The 20,536-nt window shown below is 37.4% G+C and overlaps 1 protein-coding gene across 1 annotated transcript in view; it reads right to left on the bottom strand.

Moving 5' to 3' along the window:
- LOC134793726 (T-related protein) overlaps nt 1-20,536 on the bottom strand; it is a 50,538-nt gene that overhangs the window by 18,235 nt on the left and 11,767 nt on the right. The window contains exon 2 of the mRNA XM_063765379.1: nt 3,598-3,762. Coding sequence (XP_063621449.1) covers nt 3,598-3,758 — 161 coding nt within the window. The 5' untranslated portion in view covers nt 3,759-3,762. The remainder of the gene's footprint in view (nt 1-3,597; nt 3,763-20,536) is intronic.

Raw genomic sequence — 20,536 nt, 5'->3', positions numbered from 1 at the left:
TAGAGGAGTTTTTTGAGGCTCAAGAAAAATCGTTTTTTTATGATGGATTAAAAAAACTTGAAATAGTATTTTATACAATCGTGATATAATAGAGAGTTTTTCAGTCGAGTACCGTGTTTAGGCAACGAAGCTTGCTGAGTTGCCTAAGTAAGGTACGAGATTGAAAAGCTTGATTATATCACTATTGTATACAATACTTTTTCTACTAGTCAACAAAAATAATACTTTAAACTAGTAGAATCATACAAACAAACCAAACCAAAAGTATACAGCTAAGATTCGCGAACAGCCGTGATACCTTCATACTGGTACGCGACCCGGCCGCCGCGCCCCGCGCCCTACAGCGAGCTGGTAACGACACCTTCTCGTAACTCATGAGGCCCTGGTACTTGCTCCGCGCTAAATTCAATTTTTAGACAGTTGTTTTCTCGATTTTGGCCACCGTAGCCTATGGAGACTAACAAGCAACACTAAGTGGTTTTCGTAGTCTATGGATGTTGCTATATTAAGGGTGTCACATGCGCGTTTCTGACTTATGAACCAATTGTTTCTACTATACAACCTAAAATAATTAATTTGAGCTATGGTTTTGTTTCGTCCTCTTGATCGCGGCGAGCTGTGATTGGTCAATTTCATTATAGTTGACTAAACTGTATCGATATGAATATTATAGTTGAGTTGGGAGCCCATACATTAAAAATTCCCAATTGCAGTTTGGTATAAGAAATCTTAATTCAAGAATTACAGTCGACTAGTAGAAAAAACGGTATAATAAATGTATAGAACAAGAAGGAAATTATGTTGAAAAGTAAAAAAATAAAAATGATATTTGTTTGTTTTTGACCCTATTTCTAAGGACTTTTTGATTCACCCTCGTAGTTAGGTATACAATTATTAATTATGTTTGTAAGTACCAAGTCTTTCTTGTCGGATTTCTTCGATATAAATATGATGGACTGTGATCGTAACTGTGATCTCATCATGATTTCTATCTTTAGTTATGATGATGATCACATCTACCATACTTGTTCTACCTAAACGTTAAAACACAATAGTTTGGACATAAAACAATAAACATGGTAGGTACCTACCGTTATCGTATGTATTACTAACTAGACAGTCAAAGGCAGCGTCACAAACTCACAATTGATGTATGCCTAATTTTTACTCATCATATTTTTATCGACGTTAAAATTCGTATTTTAGATTCCACACATTTTTCATGGAACATCAAATCCTTTCCTTGTCCTAATAAGTAAATGGGGCCATTCAAGGGCTTTCAAAGTTTCAAGCTTTCAAATAAACAAACATGTTATTAGCTAAAACGAGACTGAGTCCCGACTCCCGACATAATAATGCAACAGTTAAAATTAAGAATCTCTTTCTTCCTCTCACTTTGTTTTTCTGTCGAGTACTCATTACCCGTGATTACCCTAAAACCCCATTTAGACACGGCGTATGAACTTGCATGCAATATTCGAGACATTGTTAACTACAGAGTAGGTACCTATCAATGAGTTCATCAGTCGATCGACCAAATACCGCAATGTAACGAAAATTGCATGCAAGTTCTTTATCCCTAAATGTAGCTTAAGGTCCAATAATTATATCCGCAACGTGACGTTGCGTACGCGAACGTACTATATAAACGCGATAGTCCCGTTTAGTCAAAGCCTCTTCCTTGTTTGCAGTCGCTTAAAAACAAGCAAGAACTAGTGTAAGCAGTATTGTTCGACCCGAGACCTACACCTCAAGGATAGGGCGATATCGGGCACGGACGGCGCTGGTTAGCCGCCCTGCGATAATGAGCAAGACCTACCCTGCTAATTGCTGAAACTAGCCGCGGCGGTTAGCACTGCTCTATATGGTCTCTCGTGATATGGAGTAAACAGAATCATTAAACTAAATGAACCTAGTGCTGTGTTTTTTAATGACCAAAATATTAAAACTTGATATCTCAGGATTCGAATATGAAATGATAGTCAAAATTGTAAAATGCGGCCGCCCTCTACAATTTCATTATTTTTGTTCTGATAATGTTGAAAATTGATATCTGACATTTCGAAACCCTTAATATCAAAACGTAGTAGGTAGTCAAAATTGTATAAAAACAGCCACCATCTAGATTTTCTTCATTCATGGTTTGATCATAAATTAATATTAAATAAAATCAATTGAAAGCTGATCTTCAGACTACGTTTTACAATTCCACGTTTTTGGCGAACCAGTGTTTATAGTTCGGGCGAACTATGAGTTTTTACCACAGTTTATACTATAAGTAGTAAACTTTAACGCACAAAATACGAAAATATGTCCACACAGGCTTAGTTAATGCCTAAGGACATTCCGTACCAGCCAACCTATGGTTATGGCTAAACAGACACATATAAAAATGGGGGTATAGTAAGAAGATATAGTTTTTGTACAGTGTAGGTACATAGGTAAGTACACTTTCCTAGTAGGTCGTTACACTCGTACTTACATTTGTGGCTCAAGTTTTTACTTGGAATATAAGCAAACATATATAATTACGTACCTACAAATTATGTGCATTGCCCCATAACATGTACATCGGTTGATTAATGTTCCCTTACAGCAAGTTTATGACCTCTCACTAACTTTGATGACCTACCTGATTATGCTCTCGGTGTAATTACTAAACATTATATTTTAGCTTTATTCGCATCGTGTACTTCATTGTTGTCTAAGGACCTACTTTGCTATGAAACTATGTTGCGGTCATTAAGTACGGTATTTTGAATGACTAGTGAGTAAATCATATTTTTATAACGTGCATGAATACAAACAATGAGACATAAGATGTTTACTTTTGCTTGAATAACAATTCATTTTTAGGGTTCCGTAGCTAAATGGCAAAAAACGGAACCCTTATGGATTCGTCATGTCTGTCTGTCTGTCTGTCCGTGTATGTCACAGCCACTTTTATTTATATGAAAGCAATTGATGGCAGTTTTTTCGTTCAAAGGAGCGAGTACCTATTAGCGTTAAGTAGGTAATTAACTGGCAGGCATTTTCTAATTGCAATATATGTTTTGTTTGATAATAACCTCCAACTTTGATTAACGTTCTCTAACACTTCTACCTATGACGGCTATGACTACTCTAAAAAAATAGGTTACATATTTCATGGCACTCATTTTATTAAAGTTTAAAGGTCCCTTTTTATAGTTTTTCGTAAATAACTCGTAAACGGTGGCCGCAGCAAAAAATGTTCTTTTACATACATAAACTACATAAAATTTTCTACAAAAAAGATTATGTACCTACCCTTTCTGCTAGGACCCATATTTAAAACGGGAAAGTTATGTAGGTACTTGTAATCAATCCTAAGGTCGTTCTTTTTAGTTTTTCGTTAATAACTCGTAAACGGTAGCCGATAGCAAAAAATAGTCTTTTACGTAAATAATCTGTAAAAATAGAGTGTCCTACCTCCAGTGTCCATTTGACGTGGTATTTTTTGGACACCCTGTATATCTATTTTGTAGGAAACGCTCGCGATCGTCCAGCACGATGACAAAATCCACTTCACTGCGCTTAAAATTATTTCCTGAAAATTCTGATATATTGCCAACTCACCGCCCATTCTTCGTGACGATCATCTCATTGGTGAGCGTCTGAAAGCGCACCCACAGCTCGCGGTCATCCAAAGCGACGGATACCTCGCGCTCGCGGCCGCCGCGCGCGTTGCCGCCGCCGACCGTTGGCTCCACGGCGCTAAGGATGTGGGATGCAGCCATATTGCTGGAACAATAGAAAATTACTCATTAAGAACTCAGAAATGTTGTTCTTAAGAACATTATGTTGGTAAAATTCAGACAGATATATTGCGCAACCGCTCCGTTTTTTTAGGGTTCCGTACCCAAAGGGTAAAACGGGACCCTATTACTAAGACTCCGCTGTCCGTCCGTCCGTCCGTCTATCACCAGGCTGTATCTCACGAACCGTGATAGCTAGACAGTTGAAATTTTCACAGATGATGTATTTCTGTTGCCGCTATAACGACAAATACTAAAAAGTACGGAACCCTCGGACGACACGTCTCCGTTTCGGCTTGGGCAAAAAAAAATGTTTTAGTATGTAGGTATACCCGGGGCTGTCTGTAGGTAAGCCGCATTTCTCAACCGTTCTTAAATTTAAAATTTTTTGACCAGGTTCAATAATTATATAGATTTTTTGTCGAGTTTTTGGCAAGTTTTCAAAATGACAGAGCCATGCAGTCTCGCGAGTTCTACACCCTACTGAGACACTAATAGTCTGTAGGTTGTAGACACTAATAGTCTGAGGCTCGCGAAATCACGAAAGTCACTAAATATCATGGGACCAACTCTCTATAACTCAGTACCGACTTATATAAAGGAGTCGAAAAGTGACCCAATATTTAACAAAAAGCTAAAATTGTTACTCATTGAAAGAGCTTACTACTCAATTGACGAATTCATAGAGTCTATGCGTAACGATCATTGATTTGTATTTATTATTGTTAATAACATTTGCATGATTAATTTATTATTGTTAATAATATTTTTAATTATAAGAACCGAATGACTTGTAAAATGTACCTTTTTACCAATAAAATCTGTATCTGTATCGGTATACGTATACCTAAGTATTGTTGTTGAGTGTTGTGCCATTATCACTCTTACCAGGTTCAGAATATGGGTGCTCTTGGAAACTAGATGCAGTTTCCTCATTGTATTTTTCTATATTTTCCTGTTCTTTACAGTATTACTTTGTGTGAAAGCAATTTTCGGGTAAAATTCCTACATTCGTGATTCCGTATACATAACTGCCTAATGGATGCAATTAATGATTCATGAACGTATCAAACTAGGATGTACCGAAATGAATTTATGAATCATATGTGAGTCACGGGACACGGGCACGTGTTAATGAACGCCCAAAGCCAAAATAATTCGTATCATCATAATTTTCAGCCAAAAATATTTCTTTCCCAGTATATAATACAGTAAAATTATACATTTTGCGTTTGCGTCAAAACCGGTAGTTCTGATTTTTTGCAGACTTGTTTATGATGTTGGCCCAATGAATAATCCAAGTTTGTGACCTCGAGCGCCGAACGCAACTTTGTCAAAAATCGAATAAACCGCATTTTTTTTTAGATTTGGGCGATTATAACTCTAATGTACTAGTTTTTGATAGTAACTTTCTAGGGCGTTTTTAAAGTAGACTAAATTTGCTACAATAAGACACTAGAATTGTCTCTGTACATCTAATATTTTGCGAGATAAAGCCTTTCAAAATGTCTAATATTTCGAACTTGTATTCGTAGGCTAAGTAAGTGCAGTGAGTATACACTTTTGTCTCAGGCGATGCCGGTTGGCACAATTGTTTCTAAGGTCAATCAAAGCTGATTGACCGGTAGCCACAAGATCGTACCCCCCCCATCAAAACAGGGTTGACAAAGTTGCGTTAGGCGCTCGAAGTCACAAACTTGGATTATTCATTGGGCCAACATCATAAACAAGTCTGCAAAAAAATCAGAACTACCGGATTTGACGCAAAAGAGTCAGGTTACAAAATTCGACAAAGTTACTGGATTAATAAAGCTCTACTCAACTACTACTCAAATTAGCTTGTTATTAGTCTCCCTTTGCAAGGGTATATGCATAAATTGTACAGTCAGCATCAATACAAGTTGTAGTGGATAAAATAACGCGCCTAAATTATCGTGCCCCCCTCTATTAGTTTTACAAATTTATCTCTATCTCTCTACAGTTCGAGTTGAAAAATATCTGCCACACTCTAATTGTAGTAGTAGCTAGTAGAGATGCGACGAATATTTGGCAACTATTCGGTATTCGGCCTATTCGGCCATTTTGCCGAATATTCGGTATTCGGCCTATTCGGCCATTTTGCCGAATATTCGGTATTCGGCCGAATAACGAATATCTGTTGCACCTACAAAAAAAGAAAAAATACGCAATAAAAATTACCGACTATATTTAATTTTAACATTCCTTCTTGGAAAGTTGTTTTTCAGTATTTGTTGATTACAAATAATTTTAGTTTTATCATGGGTCTGATTTGATTGACTCTAACTACATTCACTAGTTCTGAGCAACAAAAGTTAAACTTTAGCAAACGTTGCTTTGTTGGCGAACAGTTTTCATAATTAACGTCGTGAATCAAAATGTTCGCATGTTATGCCGAATATTCGGCGCTTCGGCCGAGAGAGGGGCCGAATATTCGGTATTCGGCCAAAACCACTATTCGGGGCATCTCTAGTAGCTAGTGTTCTACTGTCGATGTCGTGATCTATTTTTTCTCGTCATATATTTTGTCTCATCTTTATTTTTTTTCATCATATGGTATACTAATGTAACAAAAACGAACAATATTCATACTAAATTGGTACTTACTCGTACACGCCTACCTAATTTTGGTATCCTTAGTGGGAATTGAAGATTGTTCAGTAAAATATCTACTGCTATCCACTGTTATTATATTATAACATTTGTTGCCGCACTTTAATCTTTAATGTCGTTTACCTAAGGATGCTTTTTATTTGATAAGGTTTTAGGCTACATCATCATTATCATTAACCAACTGCACCTCCAGTCGTTTACACATAGCGAAATTAGCTTGCAGATATTCTCGTATTATTAATATTTTCTTGAGACTTGAGAAACAGATTGTAAACTAAAAAATGAAATAAATATTTTTCCTAGCTTGCAAAATTTTTAAAAGCTTGATAAAAGGCGAATACCGAAAAAGTAGGCGTAAATAGGCATGTAATGTAATTTAAGCACAAGGTATCCATTACGAAATATACCACGAACCGGTGGCAAATAAGCCGGATATTTTATTTTACTTAAGTTTGGCTCACGATCTCGCCCGCTGTTTGCAGTTCCCATTAGCACGCGCTACGTCGGTTCAACGTACGTTCCTGTACCATTTTTATAATTTAGTTTCTGACCGGTCAGTTGTACTTATAGGTAAATACACTGAACTAAATACATTTTAAATAAAAACTATGTATTTGTATGGTACTCGGAATTTCCATAGCTGTAGCAGCGCGTGTTCGGTAGAATACGATGTAGGTACCTACTAAATTTACTGTTAAATAAATTAAAATAAGAAAATCATACATGAACAAAATATTTGATACTTGTGTATTAACACTATTAACGAGTGAAATATGCCCCTAGTTATAATGTAGTTTTGCTATAGTAAGAGTTAGCAAAGCGAGTCAAAAAATCGTTGGGAAGTCGGTCGGAGCGAGCTAGAGCTAAGTCGGACAAATCATGTATAAAACATGTTTTATATCCGTCGTTTTATTTAAATGCATTATAAAAATCCACTTTATAACAAAGATTTCATTTTACATTGTATTTTATCACTTGTTTTACTTTGATGACACAAATAGGTACAAGCTATAAAGTTATTCAAATATTTATAACGTGCACTATTTCGCTAAATGCAAAGTTACACTTTTGCAGTGTTGTTTACGCTGTTGACAGCGGTAACCATACATAGTAAGTTCATATGAATACTTATTCAGAGACAGGTACAGTCGAGTTCACAAACACCTTTACAAGCCAACATCATTATCATCATATCAGCCGAAAGACGTCCACTGTTGGACGTAGGCCTCCCCCAGAAGCCAGATCTTTGCCGTAGATTTTTAGCACCCCTGACTCCTCCAGTGCCCTGACCGCTACCATAGCCAGAGCACCGGGAATCGCTCGGCGGTTTGGTTATGCTTATCATACTGGGGGGTAAATGCCATAATCGCCACGCTTGGCAGGCGGGTTGGCTATCGCAGTATAATTTACCGTACTTAAGGGATGCTGCCCATCCACCGGTGGACTTAGACGTAGTTTATACAAGCCAACGTTCCAAAACATATATTTAAGGTGGGATCAGACGGTTAATTTTTTGTTCATTTTCTAGTTTCATTATTACTATTCATTATTCATCTTTCACTCAAAGTGACACGTCTGAACACAAAATGAACCAAAAATGAAAAATGAATTCATTATAGTGAAAGGATCCAACAATGTTGGATATTTTCATTCGGCATCTTTCACTCGCACTCCGAATGAACAAAAAATGAACAGTGTGACCACAGAAATGAACGTTCATTCGGATATTGCATATTTTTCTCGAATCCTGTGGGTATACTACTATCTAGCTAGACAAAGATAACGTAAAAGCAATAAAATGGTGTTCAAGTGGAACGAACAAAGTAGGATATGGAATTTCTAGGTACTCTGTATAAATATTCCGAAGTTCCAAAACAATCGCCAGTAGCAAGTTTTATTCGGCTAGGTATACTGCAGGGCTGCCAGTACATAAATCTTGATTATACGATCCAGTGCCCGCAATTATACGAAATTCAATTGCATTATACGAGTACTTACAAAAAAAACTATTAATTTTAAATTGAATTTTTAAAAACTGGCGACTTTTGGTTTTCGTGGTAAGCCCCAAATTGCGGGGATCTTTCTCTTTTACTCCAATTAAGGCGTAATAAGAGTGACAGAGAACGATGCACGCAATTTGCGAACTTAAAATTTTGCGGTTATAGTTATAGCCCACGTTGACGTGGTAGTTGCCGTTCCATTAAATCGTATAAACAGTATTGGCACACTGTTTTTTAAAGCATCTCAGTGGTTTGACATCGGTGTTTTTTTTCGTATCCAATTATACCGATTGACCAACGTAATGGATACGAAAAAAAATCGATTATACGAATTTCTTATCCAATTCTACGATCTGGCAGCCCTGGTGTACTGTCTCTCATTAAACTGTTTTCTTTCGCTATTAATGGATCTACTAATAGAAGAAGATCTTTAAAAATTATTTTTAGTATTTTTTAGTCATCCACAAATGATTGCAATACGATTCCTCATCTTCATCGGCTAGTTCTTTCAGAAATGTGTTCGTGGCTGCATATAAATTTCTTCTTCGCTTCTTGTTTGTTAAAATCTTTATTAAATGATCACAAATTAAACTTATACCAAGACGTACAACTTCATTCGAAGACTTAGTGAAAGAAAAGAAAAAATGAATAATATTTCCAGTAGCCGTGTGAACGTGAAATGAAACATTCACTCGAGTGAACATTCATCCGAGTGAACCGTCTGATCCCACCTTTACACGCCTCTATTACACTGACAATATGGTCGATATTTTTGGAGCGTTGGCTTGTAAAGATTTATGTGACTTCGACCATACAGGTACCGTATATTTATTGTAACATTGTAGATGCAATTCCTTTGTCAGTTTCTTCAATACAGCTTCAGTACAGGAATTTTAGTCTTATTTGTAAATCCGAGATTTACCAGCGTTTTTTCAAAGTAATATTTAAAGTCGAAAAAAGCATCATCTTATGATTCTAAAGCGATAATGAAAGGAAATAAATAAATTAAGTACCTATGTCATAAAAAAAGTAAACCCTATATTACCTATTGATTAGCTAACAGTTACTCATGTGCCGCTGAAAAATTTCCAAGATTACGAAAAATCTACAAGAAAAGTTTTCATTACGGAGATTTAAACTTTCCGTTTCCAATATGAAAATTTCTCTGTCTGTGATTTCCAATTTTTAGGAAAATTTCCGCAACCTGCACATCTGTATTTTCAATCAATATCACAAATGTTTACTCTAAGCTAATTTTGCAGCTGCACCGACTGCAAGCGATAGTTTAGAAGTACCTAGTCGTACCAAACACGTCAAAGTCCAATGAAAATCCGAGGGCCTAGAGAGCGAGAGCACACGCAGTGCATGTGTTATTTATTCCTCAAACTTCTATGGAATTATGACGTATAAATAACACTTGCACTGCGTAATAGGTATGCTATCTAAATCGCTGCAGACTTTTCTCGGTCTAGCTCAAGAAATTTCGTTTTTATTTCGCCTATCGCCTCAGACGTTTATATTATTATAATCGTTCCACACTTTGTCGCTGCTAAGTCGGTGTAGGGTCAACTTAATCGGGCTCTACTTTTATCCGAAGGCTAAATTTTGTTGAACTAATGGCACTTTATTGCGCCATTGATCACCGATGCGCGGACGCCGCGTTGGGTAAAGAAAGTTATTACACGTAATTAAAAGGTGATAACAGAATTTATGTTCCTAGCAAGCTTTACACACATAATACAGGTTGGTTTGGGATGGATGGTCGATACCTTATCTTCATTGATTTTACCATGAACACGAGATTATCCCTTCATTAGGTATTAAAATTTTATTATTTGATCAATTTAATTGATCACAATCTGGCTGCCTGCCACTCAGAGCGCGCCTTATCCTCCGAACCCTTCACTCTGAATATCACATTACATACGGCCCTTTCCCATCACGGAACAATGGTGTTCCGGACCTTTGGGAGGCGTGCGCGGAGCCGAAGCCAACACGTAGAGGCCCTTTTGACACTTTAATGAAATGTAAGGGGTACACCGAGCGGAGGCTGCCCTTGCCCGTGTCATGGGACGCACGCAGAGGCAGCACCCGCCAGGGTGTAAGGACTATTGAGAGTTGATGGAATCTAAAATGAACTAGGTTATTGGGTGAAAGCGATGGACTAAGAACTGAGCTATGGGATAAGAAACCGGACGCCTGCCTAATAAAACGGTATGCAATTTTATTTCCGGCAGACGGTGACTCGCCCTCACAAGATGGGCCCCCACAAAAAGCGACATCTAGGATGGCTCAAGGGCAACAATACGGTCCTTATTATTAGGTTAGGTGCCGTGCTAAAATTTTCGGTAACACCTATGATAGAATCACTCGCGATTTAACGGTCGAATGAGCTAGTGTTAATATACTTTTAGTATATATTTTGAAAATAGATAGAGCCCGGAATGGATCTGTAATCAATCTCTGGTCTGTGTATGATAATGCTAAGGATACTGACCAATAACCAAATTATTAGTTAACTTTTTGTGTTTTTCTCGAGAACGATTGTTCTGCTCTAGACGGCACGGCACCATACACACAGGAAAAGTTAAATTGTAGAGGCTTGGCCCTATCAAGTCTCCAGGATCACCCTGTACAGTATCGATGTAAACACGAGTTAGATCTAAGCTTGGACTCGCACAAGCCTTGCCATTAAAAATAAAATGTTCGCAATCCATACGAGTGGAGCTTAATACTTATTTATACGCGGAGTCGTAAAACGATGAATAATGACGCAGCATACGGGGCTAGTGTGTAATTACCTCGTCTTTATACGCGAGGCTTTCGTTGTTGAAAACTTTAGATGTATCCGCGCCATTGTGGGTGTATGGGGCTTAAAGTAAATTACACTAGCTTCAGTCCACATTTCCACAGACATATAATATCATTAATATCTGAACGTCTAACGTCCTTCTCACCAAGGAGAACTTTTGACTTAAGGGAGTGAAGGGTGTCAAGTACCGGCGATTCTGCGGCCGGCTTCGTGACATTGCGGGGTTGCGTAATGTGCAAATATTAAATGAAAACCAGAGAATCCGACCTAACCTAATAACCATTTTACCTATTATTTTTTTACTTGAGCGAAGTAGTTAAGTGGATTTGTTTTAAAAATTCGACCCAAAATTTTAGGGTATGTGTTTTGAAGAGCATGAGTAGCAGTGGCGTGCACTTCATAAAGGCAAAAAGGCACTGCCTACCCTACTATAATTCCGATGTCTATCCTCTTAAACTACTTAATTTAATTTATACCTGATCGTACTATCAGTAATCGATATAACTTAAAACATTCTAAAAATTAATAAGCGCTCCATCTACCGGTTAAGCTTTGTCATCAAGTCATCATCTAAGTATAATAATTCTACGCGACGAAGTTTACACCACGCGGCACTAGCGCCGCTACGTGCCTTGCACGGCAAAGACAGAAAACATTTCCGTCTAAATCTTTCTATGTGTGCCTCCCCGTGAGTCGTCGTTACGCGGTTACAGTGTAGTGGACCTTCCTATAAGTACGAGCACACAATTATACAAGTAACGCACACATTTAGACGCAATAGGCAGTGCCTTTCGTACCAAACATAAACGAATGACGCCCGAAAGTTTCCGAATAGTTCCGATGTTTACGTGACTATTTTAAAAAGTAGCATTTGCTATGGTAATTTAGTGCAAAAACGAGACTATTTTTTTATTCGTTTACAGTATTTGGTTAAGTTTATTTACATTTTTATTCGGTCGCCATTGTTTGTTTGTTTTGGTGAGTTTATGAGATAACATCAGTTAACAGTTGCCGGAAATTATAAAGTGCGATTAGTGAAAAAATGGATAATTTTATCTGTGAAAGTTGTGGGTGTGGGTGTGGGTGTCTGTGTGTGCAAACTATTAAAAATGATGCGTTTTCGAAGCTTTCGTTTAGCCAAAAAAAGAAGTAATTGAAAAGACTTGACAACAAAATGAAAACCATCACGCAATTTTTTTGGTGAGTTAGTAGCTCTCATTTTTTAAGGTTCCGTACCCAAAGGGTAAAACGGGACTCTATTACTAAGACTCTGCTGTCCTTCCGTCCGTCCGTCTGTCATCAGGCTGTATCTCACGAACCGTGATAGCTAGACAGTTGAAATTTTCACAGATGTATTTCTGTTGCCGCTATAACAACAAACACTAAAAACAGAATAAAATAAAGATTTAAGTGGGGCTCCCATACAACAAACGTGATTTTTGACCGAAGTTAAGCAACGTAGGGCGGGGTCAGTACTTGGATGGGTGACCGTTTTTTTTTTGCTTTTTTTTGCATTATGGTACGGAACCCTTCGTGCGCGAGTCCGACTCGCACTTGCCCGGTTTTCTGATATAATTTTGCCTACCCAGTCCCAAATCTCTGTGCACGCTACTGATGAGTAGGTATAAATAGAGTTAAACAAATAGAAAAGTCTGCAAAGATTTTGACAGCACACGAAGTGCAGGTGTTATTTTAAACGTCTAACTTCTATGAAATAATGACGTATCATTATTTCATAGAAGTTACACGTTTAAAATAGAACTGGCACTGCGTGTGCTGTCAAAATCTCTGCAGACTTTTCTTGGTCTAACTCTACTGCTGTTTAGAAAAATATATATCTGTAGTCCAGTCCTGTTATATTCATAAAGCTTACTTTTGCTCCTGACTATTGACCTTCTATTGCGCAAAGTTATTACGAATCTAAAGCTCAAGTTATATTAGAAATATGCTCATAGAAGACAATTCTTTTGAATAGGTCGGCGGGTTTCATGGCAAATAAATGCTAAGATTCAATAGAGCTTGTCGCGCGCTCGTTCGTCGCCGAGACGAACATAAATTAATTTTGCTATTGAAAAATGTAAACAAGTAACTATCCGGTTATTGTTTTAAAAATGCCGTTGGCGAAGTTTATTTTAAGAACAGACAGCAGATATGTCAAATTTTCAATTGGATTTTCTATCGAACAAGCTGAATGTAGCCTACCCAATTGGGTAGATTACAAACATACAGTCAGCAGCAGAAGTTGCTAAGCGGGCAAGGTGTTCAAAATGACCTTGACACGCTCTTATTCTCTTAACTATAAAGTCGCGTCAAGATCATTTTGAACACCTGGCCCGCTTAGCACCTTCTGCTGCTGACTGTACAACATAAAATATGTTACCTTACTTTATTAACGTTCATAAGCGCATTGTAATATGCGTACCTACTTGAAAAATAAATTATCTTTATATTCAGAACTAGTGACATGCATACATTTTAGATATCAACGCGTAGCTCTATTTTTATTCGTGTATAAAATCGGCGTTTAAAAATACTAAATATTTTATTACTTAAAGGAATACTATGTATAAGTAGAAAAAACCGACCAAATGCGAGTCGGACTCGAGCACGAAGGGTTCCGTACCATTACGCAAAAAACGGCAAAATAATCACGTTTGTTGTATGGGAGCCCCACTTAAATATTTATTATAATATAATCTGTTTTTAGTATTTCTTGTTATAACGGCAACATAAAATACATCATCTGTGAAAATTTCAACTGCCTAGCTATCACGATTCATGAGATACAGCCTGGTGACAGACAGATAGACAGACGGACGGCGGAGTCTTAGTAATGTATCCAGTTTTTACCCTTTGCGGGTACGGAACCAAAAAAGTAGGGTAACAGGTAAAATTTTACTCACGGCTCTGTGACACCAGCCACCCCTCTACCAACTCATCTGCGATGACTCTAAGCTGACTCAATGACCGCGAGCGTCAGTATATCCCTAATTTTTAACCGACTTCAATTTCATAGAAGGAGGAGGTTCTGTATTCGGTTGTGGCTATGTTTTTTTCTATGTACGTTCACCGATTACTCCGACATCCGTAGTCCGATTTGAGTAATTATTTTTTTGTTTGAAAGGAGCTACCTCCAAGTTGGTACCATATTAATTTGGTTCTGTTCTGATGATGGGATCCATGAGGAATTGAGGGAACTCCTCAATTTTTAAAGGCACACGCATGGTGATTTTGCTGTTTTCTTAAGCAACTCGAGCATTTTCTGCCGAAAACCACCAATTTGATGAAGTAGACCTGATGATGATGATGATTGTTATGATGATAATGATGATGATTTTTTTAAATGTAGTTGTTCAGTGATTACTCCGGCACCTGTGATCCGATTTGAGTAATTCTTTTTTTGTTTGGAAGAAGTTACCTCCAAGGTGTTTCCGTATTATTTTTGGTTCTGGTCTGATGATGGAATCCATGAGGAATTGAGGGAACTCCTCAATTCTTAAAGGCACGTGTAAAGTGATTTCGGTGTTTTCTAAAGTAACTCGAGCATTTGTTTCCGAAAATCACCAATTTGATGTAGTGCGACTGTAGCCTTACCATGAGTTTGACACTACCCCCGATCAGTAGCCTTACCACGAGTTTGACATTGACATATTCGCTAACGTCTTCGTAACTTACTTTTTATGCATCTCGCTCGCACTAATATGCCAGTACGAGCGAGATGCAAAGAAAGTAAGTTACACACACGCTAGCGAATATATCAATTTCAAACTCGTGGTAAGCTGGTAAGGCTACTGATCGGGGGTTAGGGTTAGGAGTTAAGGGGTCAGGGATTAAGGGGTCGGGGAATGGCGGTTGAAGGGTTGCTCGTTCAGGGTCGAGGGGTTCCTGGATCAGGGGTTGATGCGCTGTGAGGTTGAGTGATCGGGGCGTTGAGGGATTGGGTCAGTGGCGGGGCGGAGGATGGATTTAGTGTAGTAGTGACAGGAATTATAATTTCCCATACGGACTCGAGAAAATTCCTGATATTACATATTTATTAAAGTAATAGGTACACGAATTTAGTGTTAAATATGATCTTGTTTTTCATTCATGCGTCGCGCTCTTAACAATGCGTTAAATCTAAAATGGAAAAATAAAAACTTTTTACAAAAAAAAGCAAACTGACTTCAAAAAGGATGAAATAAAATATTATCGTTTTTGAAGTCTATGCGTTACCAACTGATATGTTTGAAGTCGGTGTCAAGCCAAGTAGTAACAATATCAGTCAAAAATAATCAGCTTTATGGCTATAAATCCCATTAGAAATGTACTAATAACTATTATAAATGTGTAAGTAATTCTGTCTGCAATTCTATCTGCCTCTTTGTCGCCTTTTCATGGCTAAACAACTGAACCGCTTTAGGTGAAATTTGGCAAGAAGGTAAATTTCTTGAATTGTTTTATATTTTGAAATGTAGTCCTCTGGATAAGGGACGGGAAATTACTCAGTCCCAATCTCACACTTGCGTGCTATAGACTGTTCGAGCATTAGTAAGAAATGCTCTTTAAAAAATACGACGGAAAAAAAATGCATTGGATTTCCACTAATGTGCCGACAAACATGGTACAGACTGCGCCAAGAAGGTTTGATCGTGTGTATTATTCTGCTTTCGTCACTCGTTCTACATTGAAAGCCACCGACGATTGTGACGAATGTAGAATGAGTGACGAAAGCAGAATAGGACTAATTTAAGAACTTGACGAAAAACGAATGGGACGACCCAAGACGATACCAAGGTAAAGCCATACTCAGGAAAATGGCATTAATTTTTATTTAAATTTATTCGTTTATCTTTCATCAACAATATCTAAGTCTAACATGTAAGTACTTATAAGGCACTTTATATGTAAAAAAATAATTATCTCTATAAAACCAGTCATCGTTTTACAACTGGATACTCTTCATTTATATGAGTCAAATCCACAATTTTAAATTTCCACATCTTCCACCACAAATCCGGCCAATACGACCCGGAATGTCAATGCCTTGCAGAGCCGGCGTTTTACAGATCCTATAAAATATCAAAGATAACAACGACCCATATAACCATTCCAGTCGCAGAATCACAAAGTGGTAACTAAATGTCAGATGTGTCGTAACAGAGTCCACACAATGTGTCTAGAATTGTTTCGAAACAAAGTGTCGTCGCCGTGTCTACACTTTTCCGTAACAAGGTGTCGACACATTTGTGTGCACTTTGCGTGCGGTTTGCGACTAAATCTGACAGCAAATTTGTGACAGCAAATGTCAATATAAAATACCTCTTGAAAACCAAGGTTTGTCAAACTACTATTAGTGTCTCGTGTGCTCGTAATTCTAGTAAGTCATCATGGGCAATGCAAATGATAATAATCGACCGAAACCATATAAACACCCAACACCCGTCAACCTTTTACAGAAAAGTTTTTAAAGAAATTCAATAAGCTACTTAGGTCAGGCAACGAATGCTCCAAAAGTTGTAGAGGGAAATGCTCGGAACACAATTTTTGACTCCGTAACTCGGTTTGACAAGTTAGGAGGTGAACATATCAAAAGTCCCCGGCCGTAGCCCTTGAGCGGGGGGGAGAGAGGGGGCTTTGAAGGTCCCATTTTCCCGTTTTTCGATTATATCTCGGAAACTATGCATCTCAGCGACATGGCCACTTATACAAAATGAAAGGTAATTTAATTTGTTACAAGTTTATTCCGTCAATTTTTTCGATATGTTGAATAGTTTTTGAGATATCCGCTCTTGAAAGTTTATTTAGGGCTCTCAATTTTATCTTGATATATCTATATCAGTGAAGGTGCTAGGCCGTGTTTGGTATCGTTTTCGTATAAATCTGGGGTGCTGAATCCATTTAAGATATCACATTGACACCATTCCACAAAATAAAAATAAATCTTTTTAGGGTTCCGTACCTCAAAAGGAAAAAACGGAACCCTTATAGGATCACTCGTGCGTCTGTATGTATGTCCGTCTGAATACACAAAATAGTTCTTTACCTATAGATGACAGGAAAACCTATTAGAAATGTGCAGTCAAGCGCGAGTCGGACTTAATGTACGGAACCCTTAATACGCGAGTCCGACTCGCACTTGGCCGGTTTTTTTGAAACTCTTCTTGACGCTTAACCGCTGAACCGATTTCGTTGAAATTTGGTATAGAAATAGTTTGCGTCCCGGAACAGGACATAGGATAGATCTTACAACCAAAATCATCTTTTGAAGGTGTGAAAAGTGGCGTGGAAATTTGTACGGGAAATCAATAACCGCTGAACCGATTTATATGAAATTTGGGATGGTCTACATCTTTGATTTAGTTAAAAATGATGAAAAAACATGACTTCAAACCTAAACTTAAACAGTATTAACTTCAAGAAGTCAATTCTGAATTCCCCCCTACACCTCATTTCACACCTTTAAAGGGTGATTTTTGAGATAACTTATTATATCCTGTCTCGGGACTCAAAATATATGTGTACCAAATTTAAATTAAAACTGTTCAGCAGTTTAAGCGTGAAGAGGAGTTTAAAAGAAGGTATTTTAATATAATAAGTTTATATGTTTTTACTTCGGAATGGTGTCAATGTGATACCTTAACTAAATTTGGTACTGCGAATTTATACGAAAACGATACCAAAACATGGCCTCGTAGCTTTACTGTTGTAGAAGTGAAAATAAAATTGAGTGCCCTAAATTCTTATTACTTGGCCAAACTTGTGTAGAAGGAAAAGGTAAAATAGAAGTCTTCGGCAGGAATATAAGACACAAATATATATTTTTTTTGCGTTACTATTTCATTCATCAAATATAAACATACCTTGATTATACTATTCTAGTGAGATCCTCATAGATAAACAAAAACATTTACTTAAAAAATTACAAGGTCGAAATGTCACGGAACTTTTTTTTTTTTTCCTTTATTAAGGGGCTTTTTCGATTGAACGAATATGTCACCCCATAAAAAACAGACTTAATTAACAAAGTTAAAAGAAAGTAAATAGCTACATCTAGTTTAATTACATCACACATTTCTGTCCCTCAGACCGCACTTAACAATATTTAGTACCTTTTCAACAACCTCAGACATGGGGTTCGAAAGGTAGGTATTACATAACCCAATGGAACTGTCATTTTCATGAAATATCTGTCTTCTAAGTCGCTCATTTCGGACACACTCCATTAAAATATGATACACATCCTCGACGCGATTACATAAGGTGCATAATTCCGAATTCACTTTACGCATGAGGTAGGCGAACTTATTCAATGGAATGTGTCCAGAGCGCAATCTCAATAATAAAACTAGATCCTGCCTACACAACACACTATTATCAATCCAAGGAGAATTAAAGGGTTGTGGCTGTATTGTCTTATACCAAATACCTTTGTCCCTAGATCTCTCGTCGAAATATTCCTTCCACAATTCGCGACACTTTAATTTGACTAAATGTAAACAGTCATTATTGCCCCCATATAATGTTTCAAGTGAAATTCAATGCCATCGCTGCATGCCTGTTTTGCTAATGCATCAGCTGTCTCATTGCCACTTATACCTACATGCGATGGAATCCATTGCAATATTATAACTTTTGCCATAGATTTAGTAATATGTGAAAAATATAAACTTTTATGACAAAAAAAATCTGGACACAATTTAAGAATCACCCAATTGCGTCGAGGAATCATCTGTATTTTTGCATGTTTCATTACCTCCTCGCTTCTTTTTTGTCCTTTGTATTCTGTAGCAATTTGTTAGATCTGAAAATAAAGATAACTTGCGTCGTCACGGATGTCGATTTATAGGTTTTAGGGAGTGCAGAATTCGAAAACGATGATCATTTTATAATCCAAGATGGCGGCTACGTATTTTGTCATAAAAGTGGAATCCAAAATAGTCATCATTTTCGAAATCTGCGCCCCCCAAAACCTATAAAACGACACCCATGACGACTTTTATGACAGTGCATGGCCGCCATTTTGGATTCCAAAATGGTCATCATTTTCGAAAGCGGGGCCCCCTAAAACCTATAAAACGACATACATGACGACTTTTATGACATAGTGCATGGCCGCCATCTTGGAATCCAAAATGGTCATCATTTTCGAAATCTGCGCCCCCTAAAACCTATAAAACGACACCCATGACGACTTTTATGACATAGTGCATGGCCGCCATTTTGGAATACAAAATGGTTATCATTTTCTAAATCTGCGCCCCCCAAAACCTATAAAACGACACCCATGACGACTTTTATGACATAGTGCATGGCCGCCATTTTGGATTTCAAAATGGTCATCATTTTCTAAATCGGGGCCCCCTAAAACCTATAAAACGACATCCATGACGACTTTTATGACATAGTGCATGGCCGCCATCTTGGAATCCAAAATGGTTATCATTTTCGAAATCTGCGCCCCCTAAAACCTATAAAACGACACCCATGACGACTTTTATGGCATAGTGCATGGCCGCCATTTTGGATTCCAAAATGGTCATCTTTTTCAAAATTGGGGCCCCCTAAAACGTATAAAACGACATCCATGACGACTTTTATGACACAGTGCATGGCCGCCATTTCGGATTCCAAAATGGTCATTATTTTCGAAATCGGCACTCCCTAAAACCTATATATCGACACCCATCTCGACTTTTATGACAAAGTGTTTTGCTACCATCTGCATGCAAGACATTTCTATTATTTTTACGTACAAAAATGGCCCCCTGTCAACTTTCAATCGAGATTTAATCGATAATTTATTCGATTAATATTCAGATTAATTCAATTTCAATCTATGTTAGGTCGACTAAACTAATCGCGATTAAAATTTGAGAATTAACTTTTTTTATTCCATTAATTAGTCGAATAAACAGTTAATCGATTAATGCCCATCTCTGACCACGGCATTTTTACACTTTGAGAATATCTGAAAACAAATCAACACAAGGAGCCATTTTGCAAATCCAGTAACATACCAGTAACTTTGTTATTACTTTTGACAGCGCGTGTCATGTGTCAACACAGAGTCGACACAAAGTCGAAACATTTGTGACTGCAATATTTCTCAGCCTTGAACCATATTTATACATCATAATTAACAAGTTTCGTAGTATGTAAAGCGTTATTTCTGTTATTTAAGTATAGTATACGCATCGAAGTACTAAAAATGCTTCAAATAATATAGTTATGAACACAGGCACTGAGAAGTAAACAATTTCATTTCCGGCTAAACTAAAACAATGTGGTGGCGCGTTGATTATATTACACTTAGTTTATCAAATCACTCGAGCAGT

This window comes from Cydia splendana, chromosome 9, assembly GCF_910591565.1.
Source record: "Cydia splendana chromosome 9, ilCydSple1.2, whole genome shotgun sequence".
NCBI lineage: Eukaryota > Metazoa > Arthropoda > Insecta > Lepidoptera > Tortricidae > Cydia > Cydia splendana.
The sequence above is the reverse complement of the archived record's forward strand: the minus strand, read 5'-3'. Positions and strand labels throughout refer to the sequence as shown.